Consider the following 20,547-nt stretch of genomic DNA (forward strand, 5'->3'; position numbering starts at 1 on the left):
TTTATTTATTTATTTATTTTATTTGTGTGTGTGTGTATGTGGCCAGCTCAGCCCACCCGGGGGCGGGGCTGGCTGGCATGTGGTGCTGGGGGATTGAAGTGCGGTCCTTGTGCTTTGCTAAACTTGTTCTAAGTAGGTGCTTTAGACCACTGAGCCATCTCACCAGCCCCTTATTTTTTTTAATTTAAAGGATCTTTTACTTTTCTTTTTTCTTGGTACTGGGGATTGAACTTAGGACCTTGCACTTGCCAGGCTGGCACTGATGCCACTGAACTAACTCAGACCCTTGTGCTTGCCAGGGAAGCGCTTATTCTACTGAACCATCTCCCTGGCCAATTTTCCTTCTTGAACTTGGATGGGTCGAGAGGGCTCCAGGAAACAGAACTGCCAGAACCGAATAGCAGAGCTCTCTGCTTAAATGACAGACATGGACTGTCCCAGCCCCTGGGGTCATGGGTCAGGCTCCCAGGTAGTCTTTCTGTCAGACAGCCTCACTGATGGTGTGAGGCATGGGCTCTGGTGCCTCCCGACATGGTCCAGCCCTGTGCCAGGCAGATCGGGCCCCCCTCTGCCTTCCAGGCCCCGTCCCAGAGCCAACCCACCCCTCCGGGTCACACCTCTGCAGGGCCTTCGTACTGAGGCAGCGTCCCATGCTCGCAGTGACTCTGAGCTCTCATGGAGCTGTGCAGCCCAGAGCTGGCTCCTCTCATGTCATTGTTCCCTTTCATCCGGGCACCATGGGGGCAGCGAGTGTCACTTGCATCCACCCCCTGAGATACCTGAGTGCAAGGGGCCGACTGCTGTTACCTTGGGCACGCTGCCTGCAGTGGTGCCAGCTGGGTGTCCCCCATGCTGGCTGTGGGGCATCCACTACTCTGCCAGGAAGAAGGCCAAGTGGATCCCTCATAGCGGGTGGCTGTACCCTGAGCCCATGGGGCTGTGGCAGTGACTCACACATGGGCTCACACAGCGCATGGCTGCTGCCACCTGAGCAGCCCAGAGCGTAAATAGGGAGCAACAGAGAGTGAAATCAGGATCAGGGGATACAGGGAGGCTCCCGGTGCCTCCAGAAAGCCTGCAGCAACCCTGGAGGCTGAGAGAGAGTTGGGAGAGTGGTCTGTACCTCAGAGGTTCGGCCTGGACGTGGTGAGGGTGACCTCATTTGGGACAAACTGGAGGGCTGCTCTGGTATGACAGAACCAAGGAAGAGGCCACTCTGTGATGCACAAGCCGCAGGCGGATAACAGGGTGAAGAGAAGGGTTTTGGGGTGTGGGGCTTGGGATGTGGAAGGCGAGCTGGGTGCAGTAGGTTTCTGTTGCATGGGGGACCTCGATGTAGAAATGTATATGCCAGCAGGTCGTGGTGGTGCACACTGGGGATCCCAGCACTTAGAAGGCTGAGGCAGGAGGCTCACCCTCGAGCTCAAGGCCAGCCTGGGCTGAGTAGTGAGTGTTAATGCATTTTTATTAAGAAAAGCTCATTAAGGGTTGTTTTGCTAGCAGGGCTAGTGAGGCATTATGCTATTCTTGGCTTTTGTTTGAATGTTGCAAACCCATTCCTCCTTGGGACTACTTTGAACATTTCATTTCATGGCTTTCTATAAAGGGTTGTACTTGAAGTAAGAATCCAGCTTTTCTCACCCTGCTCCTCAGCGAAAGTATGTAATGAAAGTAAACTTGTTGCTCATTCAGTCTTGTTTCCATCTATACTTAGAAGGTTTTATTTGAAATCTTCTAAACAGCCTTTAACATTTTGAGGAAATAATACGTTCCTGAGCAGTTGTTTCTACCATGCAGTGAATAGAGGGCTCATGGTGATTTTAAGACAACTCTGGGTGGATACTTTTTTTCTTTTTGAGACAGGGTCTTGCTATGTAGTTGGCCTTGAACTCACTTTGTAGCCCAGACTGGCCTTCATTGAACTCGGGGATCCTGCTTCAGCCTCCCAAGGGATGGATACACTTGACTTGAGAAATGACTGCATCAAAAACAAAGACTTCACTCTTCCTGTCTTGCTTTACTTTAGTGCTGTGCTGGTGTCTGAATGAAGTGGACAGTTGGGGGGCGTCTAGGAATGGTGTCCACTGGCAGTGTTTCACCAGTCAGACCGACTTACAGTGGGGGAAGTTATTTGTCTTGAGTTTTGGGGGCATCATCTGCACAGTGATGGAGCTTATTTTGTATTCTAGAAGACAGAAATAGGGTCATTTCTTCAAAAGCCCTCTCCATTTGGCTCAAAGGAGGGCATTTTTTTTTTTTTTTATTACAGTGCCTCCTGCTAACGTAACTGACACATAAAGCTTAAAAAACCCTAGAAAGTCGTTATCTCTGTAACCACTCTGGCCAAATAGAAGAACACTCCCAGGCCACAGTGTCCTGTGTCTGTCCCTGTTGCAGCCTCCCCCCTGCCTGTGTAGATAATCACTCCAGGGACTTCAGCAATAATCACCATTTCTCTTCTTCCTGCTTTTATAACTCAGGCAGGCGTCCCCAGCTGCCATAGCTTGTTGCTTGCTGTTGGGAACTTTTGATGTTGTTTTGTAGTCTCCTGTGTGGATTAAATGATGTGGGATTTTTTTTTTCCTTTTCAAATAGCATCCTGTGTTGAGCTCCATGCCGGAGACCCCAGTGTCCTTGGGTTTTTGTTGTTGTGAGGTTTCCTGTTGTAGGAGTAGACATCGGTGTAGTTGGCCTTTCCCATGAGTGGTTTGCCCCACGGCCCTTAGCTGTGATGGGGACCAGGTGTGAACGTTCATATACCTGTTTCTTCTGATGCTCAGGTTAGACTCCGAAGTGATAGGTAGAGTGGTTGCCATGGAGATGAGCATCTTGTAGTCCAGGAAGAAAAATGGCGAGCGGACCCTCTCAAAGTGTTTGTGGGGCAGGAATGAAAACCCTATTGTAGTCTGCACTTGATGTGGTCAGACTGTAAAATTCTGGCAGACTTACAGGCTAGAATAGCATTACTGTATAATGGTCTCTTATTTGGGTTTAACTTTTATGTACTAAGCTCGTAATGATTTCTTCATTCGTTCGTTCATTCATTCGTTTGCAATTCATTGACAGTACTGCTTATTGAATCCAGAGTCTTCTCACTGAGCTATATCCACTGCTTATTTACTTTTTTTTAAAAATTTGAGACAGGGTCTCACTAAGTTGCTAAGTAGCCCAGGTGGTCCTTGAACTTGGCACCTTCCTGCCTCAGCCTCCCCGACTGCTAGGATTATAGTGTGCACCACCACACCCAGCTTCAGGGGGCTTCTTCCCTTTGCCTTTGGGTCCCAACATGCCTTACTGATGCTGAGGTTTGTTTTTAGTGGTGGCAGAGGTGGTTGGTTGCTTTGTTTCCTAAGGGCTGCATATGAGTTTTGTCGCAGGGAAGTTTTTTTTAAAAAGCCTATTTAAAACTGGAATGTAGTATTCTAGGGCTCCCAGGACCCAGGAGTCTGTTTTTGGCTAATTGTCCAGATGGTTATTATGCAGGTTGACATAGTGTTGTGCGGGCAGGGCCTTGTGTGCCCCTTGACTTTTGTCCTTGCTTGGCTTCGGCCTGTTCTTTCTCCCCCCCTCCCCTCAGCATGGGGTCTGCAGACCCTGGCTGGTCACCTTGCAAGGAGAGAATGCCTGTGTTCCTCCGTAACCCATTTACATGACTAGGAAGGTAGCATTTGAACTTATTCTGTGTTCCATTTGTAAAGATGTGGGTGTAAGACTGATTTAGGGGGCTGCTTTTCCATTATTTATTTATTTATTTATTTATTTAGTATTTTTTGCCTTACTTGGGATCAAACCCAGAGGTATCTACCACTGAGTTATATCCTCAGTCCTTTTTATTTCCATTTATCTTTTTATTTATTTATTTTTTGTATTTTAGGGAAGGGTCTACAGGATGTTCAGGGTCTCACTACTAGATTGGACACTAGTGATCCGCCTGTTTACGTACTCCCAGGAGCTGGGATTACAGGCACATGCCACCACACCTAGTTTCAATTGCTGTCTCAGTTCAGCGCGCCAGCAGGGCTGATGTGGCAGGCCCAGGGTATTTTTTTAATTTTTTTTCAGAACCGGAGATTGAACTCAGGTCCTTGTGCTTGCCAGGGAAGCACTTATTCTACTGAGCCATCTCCCTGGCCCCATCTTTTTAATTTTTTTTTTTAATTTTATTTATTTATTTATTTGAGAGAGAGAGAGAGAGAGAGAGAGAGAGAGAGAGAGAGAGAGAGACAGAGAGAGAGAGAGAGACCAGCTCAGCCCATCAGGGGGCGGGCTGGCTGGCATGTGGTGCTGGGGGATTGAACTGCGGTCCCTGATGCTTTTGCTAAGCTTGTTCTAAGTAGGTGCTTTAGACCACTGAGCCATCTCTCCAGCCCCATCTTTTTAATTTTGAAACAGGGTCTCAAATCTGTTTTCCAGATAGTACTTGGATTTGCCACTCTCCTGCCTCAGCCTCCCACAGATGCGAGCCACACCCAGCAGGGCTGTCCTTGTTGAGGATTGTAACAGTTTGGAGCAGTCTTGAAATTTAGGCGGTTTTACTCTAAATTTATTAGAAGTCAATTATTGGTGTAGTTGCAATGGAGAGGTCAAGTGGTCTGCCTTGGTTCATATGACATTTTCTATGTTTTTTTTTTATGGAAGGGAGTAAAAATTGAAGCAGTTAATGAGCTGTACTAGTGTCCAAAATTAAAAGTGACAGTGACACAAATGTTCACAATCTATTTGGTTCAAATATATTCAAAATACATTAATACTGTATTTTCTAAGTTTGAAGAAATGAAACCATTTTCAGTCCCAGCAGCCGCGTTTTGCTCACTCTCCTGCCCAGTCTTGCGGGTCTGGGAAAAGCCTTGTTTTTCCCAAGGAACCACATTTGGCATAACAAGCGGTGGTACCGCTTGTAGGGTATAACTGGAAGGCTCACCAGTACCTTTTATGGAGATTGATAGACTGCTCTGGTCCCCGACTGTGCCCGCCAATCAGATGGTTGTGCTGCAAAATGACTGTATCCCTTTAGAACTAGGAACTAACTACACATGGCCTTGCAGGCAGATTGTAGTTTGCAGTAACAATCCTGGGAGCACTGGTACTAAGGCATTTTTTCTATGCTGCTAAAGTTACCCTACTGGCCTTAGGGTTTTAGTTACATTGATGTCACACATGGACATTAGGTACATCTGTCACAACGCACAACATTTGGAATTCTGAAGATTCTTTCAGACACGGGCGTTAAGTGAGTTATCAAGTATGCCCGGTCCCCGGGCACTGTGTCTGTACTCTGCTTGGTCGTTCAGCAGTAAGTCTCCACTTCTTCTGTTTACATACGTGTTTCTCTCTCCTCCAGAGGAACCTGTTTGGGGATTTAGAAATCTCAGTTATGACTTATATTATCATTCAAGTGTTAATGTCAATAATATTTATTCATATTTAATTAAAAATGATATTTGTGATTTGGCACATCCATTCTGTGTCACAGTAGAAGTACTAAGTCTGTCCGTCTGACAGTCTTAATGGGTTATTTGGAGGGAGGGCTTACGTTACAAGCAACATGAAAAGTCATGGTAGGCCTTATTTTCCAGTTATGCCTTATTTTGGATGTTTTTTTTTTTTTTTTTGCAGAACCAGGGATGGAACTCAGGCCCTTGCACTTGCCAGGGAAGCGCTTATTCCACTCCGCCATCTCCCTGGCCCCTTGGGTGGACATTTGATATAGAGTAGTTTGCATTCCCACCAACAGTGTCAAAGGGCTCCATTTTGTTTTGTTTTTTAATAGACTTTTGGGCAAAGTTCTGATGCAGGAGGTTTTGATGCAGGGTCTGGAGTAAGGCTTGGGCCCATTTCTTTTTTCTTTTTCTTTTTTATTTCCATTTCTTGATATGAAAGGTAAATGCTGGTGAGGGCGGACGGGCGCAGAGATTCTCTAAAGCCCAGATCGCAGGAGACGGGCACATCTGCAGTGATGGCGCGTAGCTGCGTGTTTTGCCGATGTCCAGGTGTGGGGCACAGGAAAACTCCTCAGTCCTGGGAGGGCCCTGCAGGGTCGCAACCACTGCCGTCACTGCAGGTCACTCGTCACGTGCTCTGTGACACTGCCTTCTTGGCCCTGCCCTGTGGTGTTCCTGAAGCGGTTGGCATCACTAGGAAGGTGTATGCAAATCTGGATCACATTTTCTTATCCATGGTTTGTGGTTGCGGTGGTGGTTGTTAGGTCCTAAAACTCCCCTGGGCAAATAAAAACAGAAAGGGAGAGGAGAGAGAGAGAGAGAGAGAGAGAGAGAGAGAGAGAGAGAGACAGACAGACAGACAGACAGACAGACAAGGAAACTACCCCAGGTTAGTGCTGGGTGGGCCTCAACATTTTTAGATTTCCTGTTTTTCCTATCATAGCTGTTTTAAATTTTTAAAGACATATTTGAAAGAAGGCATTGAAATATTTGAAAGTTTCTAAGCTATAAGAAGCTAAGTGGATGCATGTCATTACTCCTATCAAGAATATTAACTTGCCCGGTGCCTTTGCTTTCTGAAAGTTTTTTGCAGCACTTCTTGTGATGTGTGAGGAAGGCCCGAGGCCAGAACCTGGGGGAGTTCCTGGATCCTGAGTCTCCAGGGACAGGAGTGTCCTGGGTGTGCTCATGGTTCCCCACTGTATCCCTCCATATGAGAGCTGTCGTGTTCCCGAGCGGAGCTGTCATTTATTCAGTTGCTGCGCGTCTCGGTCTTTAGAGGGGTTTCCCTGCCCCTGACTCCACGAGTGCTTGGTGCTTTCCATTGCTGTGTTTGCCACCTGCACCTCCAGGGCTCTTCCAAGTGCTTCTCTGTCCACACCTCCACACCTGGGCACACCTGTCACCAGCCACACACGGTGTAGACACAGGGCTGTGACCCATCACTTTGAACATGAGGCTTATTGGTTACTGTTACTGTTTTTGTGCTCCTGTTTTTAAATTGGAAGATCTGAATTTGGTATAACTAGTGGGGTGTGTGTGTGTGTGTGTGTGTGTGTGTGTGTGTAAATATAACTTCAAATGAAAAAGTGCAATGTGTTACTAATACCCAGTTTTAATTTTTCTTTACAGGTCAACTTTGTAGTGTGCCAACTCTTTGCCTTGTTAGCTGCTGTTTGGTTTCGAACTTATCTACATTCAAGCAAAACTAGTTCTTTTATAAGACATGTAGTTGCTACCCTTTTGGGACTTTATCTTGCATTTTTTTGCTTTGGATGGTAAGTGATTATTTTGGTCATGTTTAAATGAAGACTTACTTGGATGTATTTATTTATTTATTTATTTATTTATTTATTTATTTTTGCAGAACCGGGGATTGAACTCAGGGCCTTGGGCTTGCCAGGGAAGCGCTTATTCCACTGAGCCATCTCCCCGGCCCCAACTTGGATGTATTTAATTGAGTGTGTAGAATGATACATTATGTAAGATTTTGGTCTTGAGTTTACTTACTGCTCAAGGCCAAGTTTTAAAACTAATACGGCCATGGAGATAGCTCAGCGGTCCAGATGTCTGCCTAGGCAAGTGCAAGGACCAGGGTTTGATCCCTGGTACCACATGCTGTACCTGCCCTGTCCCGAGTACCCTGACCACCAAGACTGGGTGTGGTGGCCCATGCTTATGATCCCAGTGCTGGGGAGGCTAAGATAGGAGGATCACTCCCAGGTGGAGTCTGAGCTGCGTGGTGAGACCCTGTAGCGAATACATTAAAAAAAAAAAAAAAACCTAAAACAAAGGATGGGAGGGAGCTGTCTTTAGTTTAGTTTCAGAGGTGATTCATTTATTTGTGATTAGTATTTATGGTTTTTATTTTTATTATTTGTTTTTGTGGCCAGCTCAGCCTACCCTGGGGGTGGGACTGGCACAGCAGGTGGTGCCAGGGATCGAATCGCTGTCCCTGCGCACTTGCCTAAGCTTGCAGGCAGGCACTTTAGACCACTGCGGTATCTCATCAGCCCTATTTATGGCTTTTTAAAATTTTTTTTTAAAATTTTTTAAAGAGCATACAAAATAATGTTAAAACAGAAAAATTACAAGTGATACAGAATTTCACTTAATAAAATAATATGAATTTCACAGTATTTGTTGTAATGCATAGTGTTGTCTTCCAACCAGTTATTCATATCACCAGATATATACACGCCACATTGGAAGAAGAAAAAAGAAAAAAAGAAATATGTAAGAAATGAAGAGAAAAGGGGAGAAACAGTTGAAAAAAGGAGACAAAACAAACTAAGCATTGCCTCCTCCTGCCCGCAGACCAGCAGAAAGGCACAGTACAATTGCCCAAAGCATCCTGCTTGCATACAGAGTACTTTTGTTGATCTTCTGTGTTTATGATACACTCATTGTAGGAAGCTGATCCACACATCTTAGTGTTTTGGTTTTTTTTTTTTTTTTTTTTTTTCTGCATCTAGGGAGGAATTTGTTTATAATTTATGAAAAAGCACAGATGAAAGAAGAATACGTAAAGACATATTAGCCCACCCCGGGTCGTTCTTTTCACCTTTTGCAAATCTTTGTTGTTGTTGTTGTTGTTGTTGTTGTTTAGCAGAATGTATTTATTGTGGGAAAGAAAGCTCCTGTCCGAGAGAGGGACAGGAGGGGGGCCCCAAGCAGGTGATCCCCCCTTTTGCAAATCTTGATTGCCAAGCCATAAAGATTTTATTTTAAATGGGTTTTCATAGCTTGTTTTGGTTTTGGTTCTTTTTTCTGTACAAGTAGCTTTTAAGGGTATGGTAAGGGCTCCCAATAGCAGAAAAAGAAAGAGTTCTGTCTATTCTTGGTGAGGAAAGACCCTGAGTGAGGCCCTGGGACTGGGCTGAGCCTGCTGGACTGGAGCAAAGAGTCTCTTCCAGACTTGCTCTGTGGGCACTGAGTGGCTGGGACAGGGGTCCTGGCTGCCCTCTGTGGCTGCAATGGCTGAGAGCTCCTGGGATGGAAGAGCTCTGCTCCATCTTCCCTGGTAGCTTCAGTCGCAGGGTGGGAGCCTGCAGGATCTGATAAGGCTGCCTTGTTCTTTCCAGGATGTTATTCGGACTTGGAGGAGGGCTGGGACATACATGTACTGTTTCTGTCTTCACTGTTAGGGACCAAACCTGGGGCCTCCTGCAGGCTAGACAAGCTGTGCCACTGAGTCACGGGCAGTCCTGTCTGTCTGTCTGTCTGTCTGTCTGTCTGTCTGTCTGTCTGTCTGTCTGTCTCTGTCTCTCTGGGTTGGTTTTTAAGACAGGCTCTTATGATTTAATATTATCCTCTAGTTATTGGGACTGATCAGGCCCACAGTCTCCCAAACTAGCGGATGGCAAAGGCTTAAATAAATGAGGCAAATGAAATGATTTCAGGGCTTGAGGAGGACCCTAACTTTCTCACAGAGATTTTCTGGGGTTTTAGACAAACAACTTCTCTGGGCAGCCCTTATTTATTAGATTATCAAACAAAGGAGGGCAATACTGAAGAAAATGCAGGAATCTGGGCAGGACGTGGGAGGACCTTCAGGGACTTCTCCAAGTAATACATTGGGTTAATTTAGGAGAGCTATGCTATCTCCAGGAAGGCCTTCACGCAGGAGTGAGGTCTGCAGCTGCAGTCTCATTTTAGCTAATTGGACCCAAATATCCTCAGCTGGGGCCTGATGTGGTCCTGTGAGGAGGCCCAGCTTCACAGGCCTACGCTGGCTGAGGCAGGCATGGGGGAACCTGATGACTCACTCACTATGATTCTGCTGCTGGTCTCCAAACAGTGGCACAGGCCTCTGGGAAACCCATAAACTTAAAACCCAGTTGGTTAATGTTAAATCCTGCTCAGAGCTGCTTCGTAGTGGTCTCTATCAAAGTCGTGCTCTATAATTCAGGCTGGCCTTGCACTCACTGTGCAGCGTACACTGACCCCTAACTTGGGATCCTGCTGCCTCAGCCTCCTCCCTCAGCACCACCATGCTGGGCAACTTTTACCTACTGCTTTTTGTTTGGTTTTAGCTTTGTTTTAAATGATCACCTGCAAACTTCTTTTAGCTGAAAATTTACATGCATAAATTTTTTATTTAAATATACCTGTCTAGGGGCTGGGGAAATAGCTCAGTGGTCTTAAGTGCCTGCCTGGCAAGCACAAAGACCTAGGTTCAATCCCCAGTACCACGTGCTGTGCCGAGCTGGCCACCGAAACCAGACATGGTGGCACATACCTGTAATCCCAGCGCTGGGGAGGCTGACACAGGAGAATTACTACAAGTCTGAGCTACTTAGTGAGACCCTGTACCAAATAAATAAAAAAGATGAAAAAGTAATTTAAATATGTGTCTAACATTATAGAATAACAAAACAGAGCTTTTGAGTGCAGATAGACCTGGACTGGGCCTGGCGCCCTTGCCCTGCCGCTCTGTTACTTACTCCTTCCAAATTTCCCTCCTTTGTCCATTGGAGCCAGCCAGGCAAACAAACAGTGCAGACTGAAGGAGCTTGGGACCAGGAGTGCTCTGGTTCTGAGTTCTCCAGACCTGGGAATGTTTGCAGACTTGCCTGCAAGCCCCCCAGCTGTGCCGCAGAAGGCTGTTTCGGGATGCGAGGCTGCGTCAGTCATGCCCCTTCCAGGCTGGAGGTCTCTGTGCTCCTCCATCGCATTGGCTGCATCTGTCCCTTGGGGTTGAAGCAGCCTGCTGCCTTTCTGCTCTCTGTAGCCAGGAGTTTTTCCCGCGTCTGCTACAGGGGTTTGGGAAGCCCTGAGCTGTGGCTCAGTGGTGTGGCACTTGCCCAGCGTACAGAAGGCCCTGGATTTGATCCCCAGCCCTGACCAAAAGAGACCTTCAGGAAGGGGCAGTGGAACTATCAGAGAGAACTGAACGTGTGCTCTCCATTGCTAAACATTAATTTTGTACCTGTGTATTGTGATTTGGATTCAAAGTAAGATGTGTGATCGGCATTGTTTTATTTTTGGAGTGCTGAAGTGGTTTGAAAGACCCACAGTACGCCTCATACCTTGTCTGCCCCAGTGGTGTTGGGGAGCTTGCTGCACCGGATAAGCCAGGCGGCGGTCACCTCAGCATGGTCACCTCTAGGCCCTGCAAAACCGGCCAGGGCCTTCTGTGCTTCTGACACCTGTTTTTCTAGCCAGGGCCCTCAGGGAACTCCTTGCGGCAGTGCAGAGCCTGTTGAGGAGCAGCAGTTCCCTGTCGGGTGCTAATGCCCCGCAGGCCCCCAGCGATGGGGGAAGCACGCCTGTAGGATCCCGTCATCCTGGTTCTACCATCTCTAGCGCATTTATTCATGGGAAAGAAAAAGGAAAAATGCCCTGGGTACCAGGAATTTTATTCTTGTTTAGGATGAATGAATATCTTTTGTGGGTTCTGCTCTCAGTGTTAAAAGCCCTTAAAGGCATCTTTCGTATCTCTTCAGCACATTTACATTAAGTCTGTAGTGAATTTTTAGTGTCAGCAATAAATAGGAAGTGGAAAATTAATTTTGAAAAGTATATTTCATTCAGGGTTTTTCTTTTCTTTTTTTTTTTTTTTTTTTTTTTTTTTTTGAGACGGTCTCACTACACAGTTCCGGCTGATGCTGAGCTCCCTGTGTAGTCCAGAGTGATTTTGAACTCCAGGTGATCCTCCTGCTTCAGCCTCCCATGTGCTGGGATTACAGGCATGCGCCACCACACCTGGCTTCCTTTTTTTTTTTTTTAAGCCCCCTTTTGCTTCTTCAAGTGTGGTGTCTCTGCTGTTTCCTAGTCCTCTTATTATAGCAGTGTGGTGGGTCCCTGTAGCTTTCTGCACATGCATGTGAGGCGGCAGGGGACTGGTCAGCCCGCCCGCCCTGTGAGCAGTGGCTTCTGCGGCCCCTGCTGGCGCACCTAACTCCTTATTTGTAATAAATCAATAGGAAAAAATGGGTCCAAAGGGTCAAGTAATTTTCCTATCAGAGGTGTCTGTTTTTCCGTAATGATTAAGTTAAAAAGTAATTTTAATAATTGGCTACTATCCTTATGAATATTTTACTGAGTACACAAAGATATGAAATTTTTATCATAAGTTTTTATGCCCAAAAAGTGGAAAGAAAACTGAGGCAAGAGTGCCTTCCCCTCCACGGGGCACACCGAGACAGTGGTTGAGCGGGGGCATGGTGGCGCTCACCTGTAATCCCAGCTCTTGGGAGGCTGAAAACAGGAGAATCACTGACTCCAGTCTACAGTGAGACCCTGTAGACTCTGTCCTAACTACAGAAAGAAGGAAAAAAATAAAAAAGGAAAGAAAAGAATTGAGGCAAGAGGCAGGGAAAGGGTATCACCTACATGCATAACCTCATAAATGGTTTAGGTTGGTTTTAATCGCAGAGATCCTGATCATATTTTGCCTGAATTTTGTGAAATGAATGGATAAATTTATTTGCTCGTTATTGGTTGATTTCTGCATGAGGACATTAAAAACTACTGGTTCAAAATGCTAAGAATTTCCTGGAAAGGGTTGGTGAAATAGCTCAGCGGACCAAGTATCTGCTTAAGCAAGTGCAGGGACCTGGGTTCAATCCCTGGAACCACCTGCCCCACTGCCCCACTGGCCCAACCCTGGGCACACTGAGCCTGCCACTGAGACCGGGCAGGGTGAAGCATGCCTGTAATCCCAGCGCTGGGAAGACTGAAAACAGGAGGATCACTATGAGTCCAAGCTGTGTAGTAAGACCCTGTACCACATACATATTTTCAATTAAAGGTTTCTTGGAGGTGTCTTTCAGCAGATTAACTCATGGCTAAGTTTCTAGAAGGAAGCAGCCAGGGAGATGGCTCAGTAGAATAAGCACTTCCCTGGCAAGCGCAAGGGCCCAAGTTCAATCCCTGGTTCCACCAAAAAGAAAAAAAAAGTTTCTAGAAGGAATTTTGTTTGACTTGAGAAGAGATTTGGGGGGACCTCTGCTTTTTTTTTTTTCTTTTTTGTTAAAATACTTCATCCTTTCTGTTTTGTGAGTAATGTACTTAAGAAGATAAAAGCGAGGCCACACTGTAACTGGAGAAGTTTGCTTGGGAAAATAACATGTTCTGTCAGGACTTTGCTGAAATCCACATTTATTACGCCTTTGTTTTTTCCTTGTGCTTTGAGTTATGAAGGAAGTTGTAATCCTTGAGCCACTAACCCCACGCGCCTTTTGTTGCTAGGTGACGGGGAATGCCGGGGCACAGTGCATGACTTTATTTTCTCAGCCCTCCTAGGGCCTGGGTCCTGTGTCCTTTGTCTGGCGCTCCCTCTGTAGGGTCTGCCCAGATTTTTACTTAGGCTTTAGGGTTTTAATTTCTGTTTTTTTTTTTTGTTTTTTTTTTTTTTTAAGACAGCATCTTGCTGTATAGATTAGGCTAGCCTTGAACTCACACACCGATATCCTCCTGCCTCAGCTTCTCAAGAGCTGGGATTGCAGGAGTGTACCACCGTTCCTATCACCTTTTATTCCTTATTTTATTTCTTGGTATATTCTAGGTTGTACTTGAGTCCTTTTTGGCCTAAATGATTTGAATTTGATGTCCGTGGCTTCTCACGGTATTTGTGCTTCCCGTAGGTATGCCTTACATTTTCTCGTGCAAAGTGGGGTCTCCTACTGCATCATGATCATCATAGGAGTGGAAAGCATGCACAAGTGAGTATCCCTGGCCCGCACAGAGGGTGGGTTCCGGCGTGGAGAACTGGGTCAGATGGCGCACATCTGTGATCCCACCGCTCAACAGGCTGAATCAAGGGGACCCCCGTGAGGCTGAGGCCAGCCTGGGTATGAAGGACAAATTAATGTTAATGTCCTTAACTGTGAAGGACAAATATAGGTTAGGGCCCTAGAGAGGGTGAGTAATAGGAAGCACAGAGGCCTGCTGCAGAAGCAGGGGTCTGGGAGTTAGGAGGGGGCATGGGAAAGGGGGGTGGGGCGCCAAGCACCACGATGCACCGCGCACAGCCAGCTCCATGCTCACTGTGGACCGCACATGTAGACTGATGAGAAGAAACCGTGAGTGGATAAAGGCACAGCCAGGGTCAGAGTCCTCCCGACCACTCCTCAGAAGGCCCCTCCTAACATCACAGCACCAGGGACCCAGCCCTGAACTCTCGCCCCCTCCGGGGACGCCTCAGTCAGACCTAGTGGAGAGGGCAGTGGCACCATGCACCCCGCACTCTGCGATGGCTCAATGAGCTTTTGTGGGAGGGCGTGGGAACCGGAGCACCCTTCCTGCATTTTGTGTTTTTTAGCTTTTCTATGGGGGAAAAAATTGTTTTTGTTTTTGTTTTGTGTTCTGAAGAACAGTCTTGGTTGGAGCCCAGTGCAGGGGAACTGCTCTTAGCTCAGCATGAGCAGCAGCAGCATCGGGCAGCGTGGGCAGTGGAGTGGAAATACTCTCTACAGCATGGCCGGTTATTTTTCATAAAATAAATGGCCCAAAGAAGGCCCTGAAACATGGCACATTTCCATAATCCCAGCACTTGGGATGTTGACACAGGAGGATCACTGTGGGTTCAAGACCTGCGTAGGGGCTACAAAAGTGAGCCCAAAGCCAGCCCAAACTGAGGACTGAGACTGCATCTCAAAAAAAAAAAGCAGCCCTATCTCGGCGCTCAGCTGAACAAGGCCTGTATGAGTTCCCCAGGTGCTATGGTATTTCTAGAGCCTCCAGGTGACCTCAGGGAGCTGTGTGGGCCTGCACCTTCTCTGGGCCCCTGCTGTGGATTGTCTGTTGGTTTCCAAGTAGGTTCTGCTCCTGATTGTGGTGTTGCTTGCCCCTCCCCGTGAGGACACATGGCAGCACTGAGCCCAGCAGGGCAGAGGCAGCGTGGACTCTGCCTTGGTCCTTGCGGCTCTGTGGTGCAGGTGCAGTTGGAGTCCACATTCCCTCCTTGTCTTGTCTGTGCTGCCCGGATTCCTGCACCACACCTTCCTCCAAGGCAAGATGTCAGAATCGGCTGGGCTCTGCGGCTGTGAGGGAGACAGCAACTTCATGCCTCTGACAGTTTGCTCCTTGAGGCCACTTTGCAGACTTTAGCCCTCCTTGGAAGCTCTGGGACTGAGGTTTGTGTTCTGATCCCAGCAGAGACAAAATGTGGCGGGAGGGAGGGACTTTAGATTTTCCCCTTTCTTGTTCTCCATGCATTGTGTCCGACACATTGAATTCAAGACCAGCCTAGACTGTACTTCGAAACCCTGGAGGGCCGGCCAGATAGCTCAGTAGACTAAAGTGCCTGCTTACATAGAGTGCAGTGTCGGGGTTCGATTCTTGGTGTGTCCGGCTGGGGTTCGATCCCTGGTGTGTTGTGCCGGCCCTGGGGGATTGAGACTGGGTGTGGTGGTGCAAGCCTGTAATCCCAGGACTTGGGAGGCTGAAAACAGGAGAGTCACTATGAGTCCAATCTACACAGTGAGACCCTGTCTAGTGAGACCCTGTCGACCCTGCAGATCCCGTACCAAATACATAAACAAACAAAAAAAGAAACCCTGGAGACAACAGCAAACCAAGAAGGCCACATCTGAGGGAGAAAAGGCAGCCACAAGGGTGCCCAGGAGGGGCACAGGGCAGCCGGGTGCAGTCTGGTCCTGGTCTCACCAAAGCTGTGGTAAAGGAAACTGCAATTGGGAGTTTGAAATGAAGACTAAGAAAGGTGAAATTTCCTAATATGGAAGAGTGGAGATTATTAGGTGAAAAGAGCAGGCTATTAAATAATCTGATTCTTGGTCAAAAGCCACAATAGCCGGGTGCAGTGGTACACTCCTGTAACCCAGAGCTGGGGAGGCTGACTCAGCAGGATTGCTGCAAGTTCGAGGCCAGCCTGAACTACATAGTGAGACCTTGTAGCAGAATCCACAACTGAAACAAGAAAAGGTAGCTGTACAGTGAGCAGGAGATAACCTTGTGAGAAGTGTCTTGGCCAGCACTGTCACCTGTGACCCTTATCATGTGCTGACTCATACCAGACGGGACAGGTCCATCTCTCCAGTGGCCTGTTTTTTTTTTTTTTGAGACAGAGTCTCACTATGCAGTTCAGGCTGGCCTTGTGCTCACTTTATAGTCCAGGCTGGTCTTGAACTCGACACAGTCCTCCTGCTTCAGCCACCTGAGTGCTGAGATTACAGGGGTGCACCACCATGCTCATCTGAGGTGGCTTCTTGGCATAGTTGAGATGCAGTGTGGTGGTGGATGTCGGAAATCTCACCACTTTGGGAGGCTGAGGCAGGTGAGGCAGGAAGATGGTAGGTTGGAGTGCAGCCTGGCCAACTTAGTGTCTTAGTGAGACCCTGTTTCAAAATAATTTAATTGAGCACAGAGGACAGCTCAGTTCAAAAGCCCTGGTTCAATCCTCAACACTACCAGAAAGGAAAAAATTAGACCATATTTTCTTTGCTTAGTCAAACCAGAGGGTTTAGATCAGGGGTTCCAGGGCTGGGGAGAGAGCTTGGTGGTCTAAGCGCCTGGCTGGCAAGCCCAGGGACCCAGGTTTGATTCCTAGTACCATATGCTATGCCTGTCCTGGAACCCTGGGTGCACCATGCAGGCCCCAAAACCAGGCATTATGGCACACGCCTGTAATCCCAGTGCTGGGACAGGAGGATCACTATGAGTCTGAGCTGTGTAGTGAGACCCTGTACCAAAGAAATAAGTAAATAAATAATAAAAAAATTGGGGGTTCCAGTTCCTTTCCCTTTCAGCAACTCCTAAATAGCAAGAAACCATTTCTACTATGAAAAGAAAAAGGAAGGTGGAGAAATAATGTACATAAACCCAAAACTTAGGCTTTGAAAGGACTAAATCGTAATTAATCTTGTTTTCTAGATGAGAGTGGCCACTGACAAACCCGGTGCAGAGGGCCAGGTGTTTGGGGCCTGTTTCCTGTGCTGCCCATCTGTGTCCCTGAGTGGGGAAAGGGGACAAAGGCGTTTGTCGCAACAAAGGCATTTGTCGCAACTGTGTTCCCAGGACCCTCATTTGCACAGAGCCTCAAGGGAGGAGCTCAGTTTGGCCCTGGTCTTAGTTTGCTGATCGCTTTATTTTTATTTTATGCACTTAGGACAGGGTCTCACTACATAGAGTGGACTCGTAGTGATTCTCCTGTTTTCAGCCTCCCAAGTGCTGGGATTATAGGCATGTGCCACCATGCCCAGTCTCCATTGCTGTCTTGGCACAGCCTAAGCAGGCGCTTTAGTCCGCTGAGCTATCTGGCTGGTCCTTGCTGACTGCTTTAGCAGAGTATCTTGTTCATGTGCCCTAAACACAGGTCTCTTTGCAGAGGTGCACAGGGCTCTGCAGCCATGGAGCCAAGCGGAGCTTCTGCGTCTCACTTGCATCTGAGCCCTGTGCAGGCCCGGTTTGTTAGGCTTTCATAATTGGCATTTATCACCTGAAAGTGTCCCACTTTCTCTTGACTCAGCATGATTATTAGCCCAGAACTTTTTCTTTCTTTTTTTTTTTTCGGAACCGGGGATTGAACTCCAGCCCTTGTGATTGTCAGGGAAGCGCTTATTCTACCGAGCCATCTTTCCGGCCCCGAGCCCAGAACTTTCCCATGAACTTTTATTTTTTGAACTTGTCACGGTCCTCCTGCCTCAGCCTCCCGAATGCTGGGTCCCACACGTGCACCACCACGATGGGCACATGTCCAGAGGCGTCTAACACAGGGATATACGGATCGTTTGCTGGCCCCAGCTCACATGTTGCTCTCTTCATCCACGTGTTAGAAAGCTTCTATGAGTGCACAGATAATTAAAAAGTGGGAGCCAGGTTGTTGGCGGCTGACATTCCCCTAGGGGCTGCTCCATGCTGCAAATCTGGGGAGCATGTGGTTTGCTGTAGGAGAACACGGGGCACTCTGAGTCGCTTCCTGTCACTGCCGTTGCTGCACTGTAGGAAGCCCATGTCCTCTCTGCAGCCTCTCCCCACTTCCTGCCTCCCTGACCCTTTGCTGTGCTTGTGTCCTGCTTGTTCAGCTGGTGGTCTCTGGCTTTCCCCAAGGCAACTACTCCCATAGGCTGAAGCTCCCTAGGCTCACGCTGCTGCTGTAGTCTTGGGCCACCTGTTGGCCTGGGTGGAGGAATGGAGGAGACAGATGGACAGACTTAAAGTGAGGGTACTTAGGGACAACAGCAGCCGATGGCTTAGATAAGATCCAGGAAGGGGCTGTGATACACTCGGGTGAGAACAAAGGCTTGGGACTGAGCCAGCTGCGCAGTGAATGCATTCCAGTGCCTGGGCACACGAGGGACCCTCCTGGACTCCACTGAGTTCAGAGGCCAGAGAATGAAGCAGGGCATGGAGTCGCATCCTTGTGATCCTAGCACTGGGAGGCTGAGACGGGGAGATTGCTGGAGTGCACAGTGCGACCCTGTCTCAAAAAAACCCAAAACAAAGAAGCAAATAAATAGAAATTATTCATGTTGTGTTTATTAGATTTTTGTTTTTTATATTGCCTTCCATCGTGTGCAAGTATTTACCACAATCTGGGTGTCCTGTTACCTGTTCATGACATTGACATTATTTCAAAATAGAGGTTATCAGGAATAAAGCTTGGGAAACATTCCTAAGCAACACTTTTTGCCATTTTAGCCTTTCTTTCTTTATTTTTTTGCGGAACCAGGGATCAAACTCAGGACCTTGTGCTTGCCAGGCAAGCGCTTATTCTACTGAGCTATCTCCCTGGGCTTTCATTAGGAGAGCAATTGCTAGTCATAGGGTAAAATCTGCAATCGCATAAGAAACCAGCCAGCTCTCTGAGAGTGGTCAGAGCCTTCCTCCTCTCCTTGCAGCGTGTGGGAGACCCGTTACTGCCTGCCGGGCCCGATGGTCTTTCCTGTGTTACCTCCCTGTGATTTTAATTTAGATCGTGCCGGTGACCAGTGGTGCCGCTTGTCTTGCTGTGTGTTCACTAACTGTGCATTTTGGGGCGTACTCTCTTCAAATCTTGTGATGGTTGGACTTGGTGGTTGTAATTCATTCTTTGTGTTTTGGATATCAGTCTTTTGTCAGGTGTCTCAACTGTAGAGATCTTCTTTTAGTCTGTGATTTGTTTTTCTTTTTGCTTGGAGCTGGCTTTGGAGGAACAAAACTTTTCAATTTAGATCAAATCAGCTTAGTATTTTTTTAAATTTAGCAATAAAAAAATATTAGGTTGTCTTTTCTAAGAAAATTTTGCCTGCCTTCAATTTGTTAATATTTTCCAGTAGGCTTTTTAGTTTTAGATTTTATGTATCTGTCAGCAATCCATATTGAGTTCATTTTTTTTGGCGGGAACAGGAATTGAACTCAGGCCCTTGCACTTGCCAGGGAAGCACTTATTCTACTGAGCCATCTCCCTGGCCCAAGTAAATTTGTTGAACTGCTTTTGAGAGATAGAGTCTTGTTGCATAGCCCAGGCAGGCCTTGAAGTCACAGTGATCCTCCTGCCTCAGCCTTCCAGGTGCCCGGATCACAGGTGTGCACCACTGTGCCCAGCTTGTGAGTTAATGTTGTGTATATCATGATGTAAAGGTTGCAGTTCAGTTTTCTTCTTTATGTGTATCCGGTTGTCCCAGCAGGACTTACTGCAAATGCTATCTTTTTCCTATTATAACCCATCCTGTGTGTTTCTAGTTCATGAATTCCCACCGGCCCCAAGCAATGCGATTTTCCCTGCAGTTTGCCCTCTGTGTGTAGGGCCAGAATGAATACATATTTCACATTCAGTTTCATCCTCTGAAACCAGGTGTTAGAAACAAATTCAGCATCCGTGCTTTTAATGAGTGAGAAAATGACTCTTCGGGGGCTCTTTACTTGTTTACTTCATTTTGATATCAGTAGTAAAAATGGCATCGGGATGCTTTTGGCCGCGAGGGACAGAAATCCCCTCTCGTGGTGTAAACGGGAGGGAGAACCTTCTGGCTCACCGGTAGAAGCCAGGCCAGGCGAGGTGGTGCACGCCTGTGATGCCACACCTGGGAGGCTGCGGCAGGGGCACTGCCAGGAGCCCAGAGCTGTCCTGGGTGCTGTAGCCGCAGGGCCAGGCTGGACCACGTGGTGAGACCCTGTCTGAAAAGCAAAAACAAAACAAAATGAGCCTTGTCTTCTCACCAACGCAGCTCACCTTTATTTTCCAGATACTGCTTCGTGTTCGCACTGGGATACCTCACGGTGTGCCAGGTCACCAGGGTCTATATCTTTGATTACGGACAATATTCTGCGGATTTTTCAGGGTAAGGTTAAAGCTTTGGTTCAGTACCCTGTGTCCTCTGTCTTAACTGTGGCTAAAACCCAAACTGCAGGCGAGTCAGAGGGAAAAGCTGTTCTTCCATTTTAGTTCAGAACTTTTTCGTGAGTTTAGAATTTTCTTTTCTCTCTTGTAATTGGTCTTTTATAATTATGTCGCAAAAATAACCTGTGCTTTTAAATTGCCTTATGTAAGATTTCGAAAAAATATAGCAATTGCATTTCTATATGATACTGTGGTATCGAGAGCATTTTCTAATTCTAATAGTGATTTCAGCAGTTATTTATGATTATTGAAAGCCAGCACGTGAGCCTTTATTCTTCCTGTTCTGTGTCTCTCTGTCTCTGTCTCTCTCTGTCTCTCTCT

The 20,547-nt window shown here is 47.1% G+C and overlaps 1 protein-coding gene across 2 annotated transcripts in view; it reads left to right on the forward strand.

The window, feature by feature from the left end:
* Nucleotides 1-20,547, forward strand: part of Mboat2 (membrane bound O-acyltransferase domain containing 2) — a 55,584-nt gene that overhangs the window by 19,075 nt on the left and 15,962 nt on the right. For both annotated transcript variants that reach the window (XM_004644603.2, XM_023704805.1), the window contains exons 2-4: nucleotides 7,074-7,219; nucleotides 13,532-13,609; nucleotides 20,072-20,167. In XM_004644603.2, coding sequence (XP_004644660.1) covers nucleotides 7,074-7,219; nucleotides 13,532-13,609; nucleotides 20,072-20,167 — 320 coding nt within the window. The remainder of the gene's footprint in view (nucleotides 1-7,073; nucleotides 7,220-13,531; nucleotides 13,610-20,071; nucleotides 20,168-20,547) is intronic.

This window comes from Octodon degus, unplaced genomic scaffold (assembly GCF_000260255.1).
Source record: "Octodon degus isolate 3935 unplaced genomic scaffold, OctDeg1.0 scaffold00204, whole genome shotgun sequence".
Taxonomy (NCBI): Eukaryota; Metazoa; Chordata; class Mammalia; order Rodentia; family Octodontidae; genus Octodon; species Octodon degus.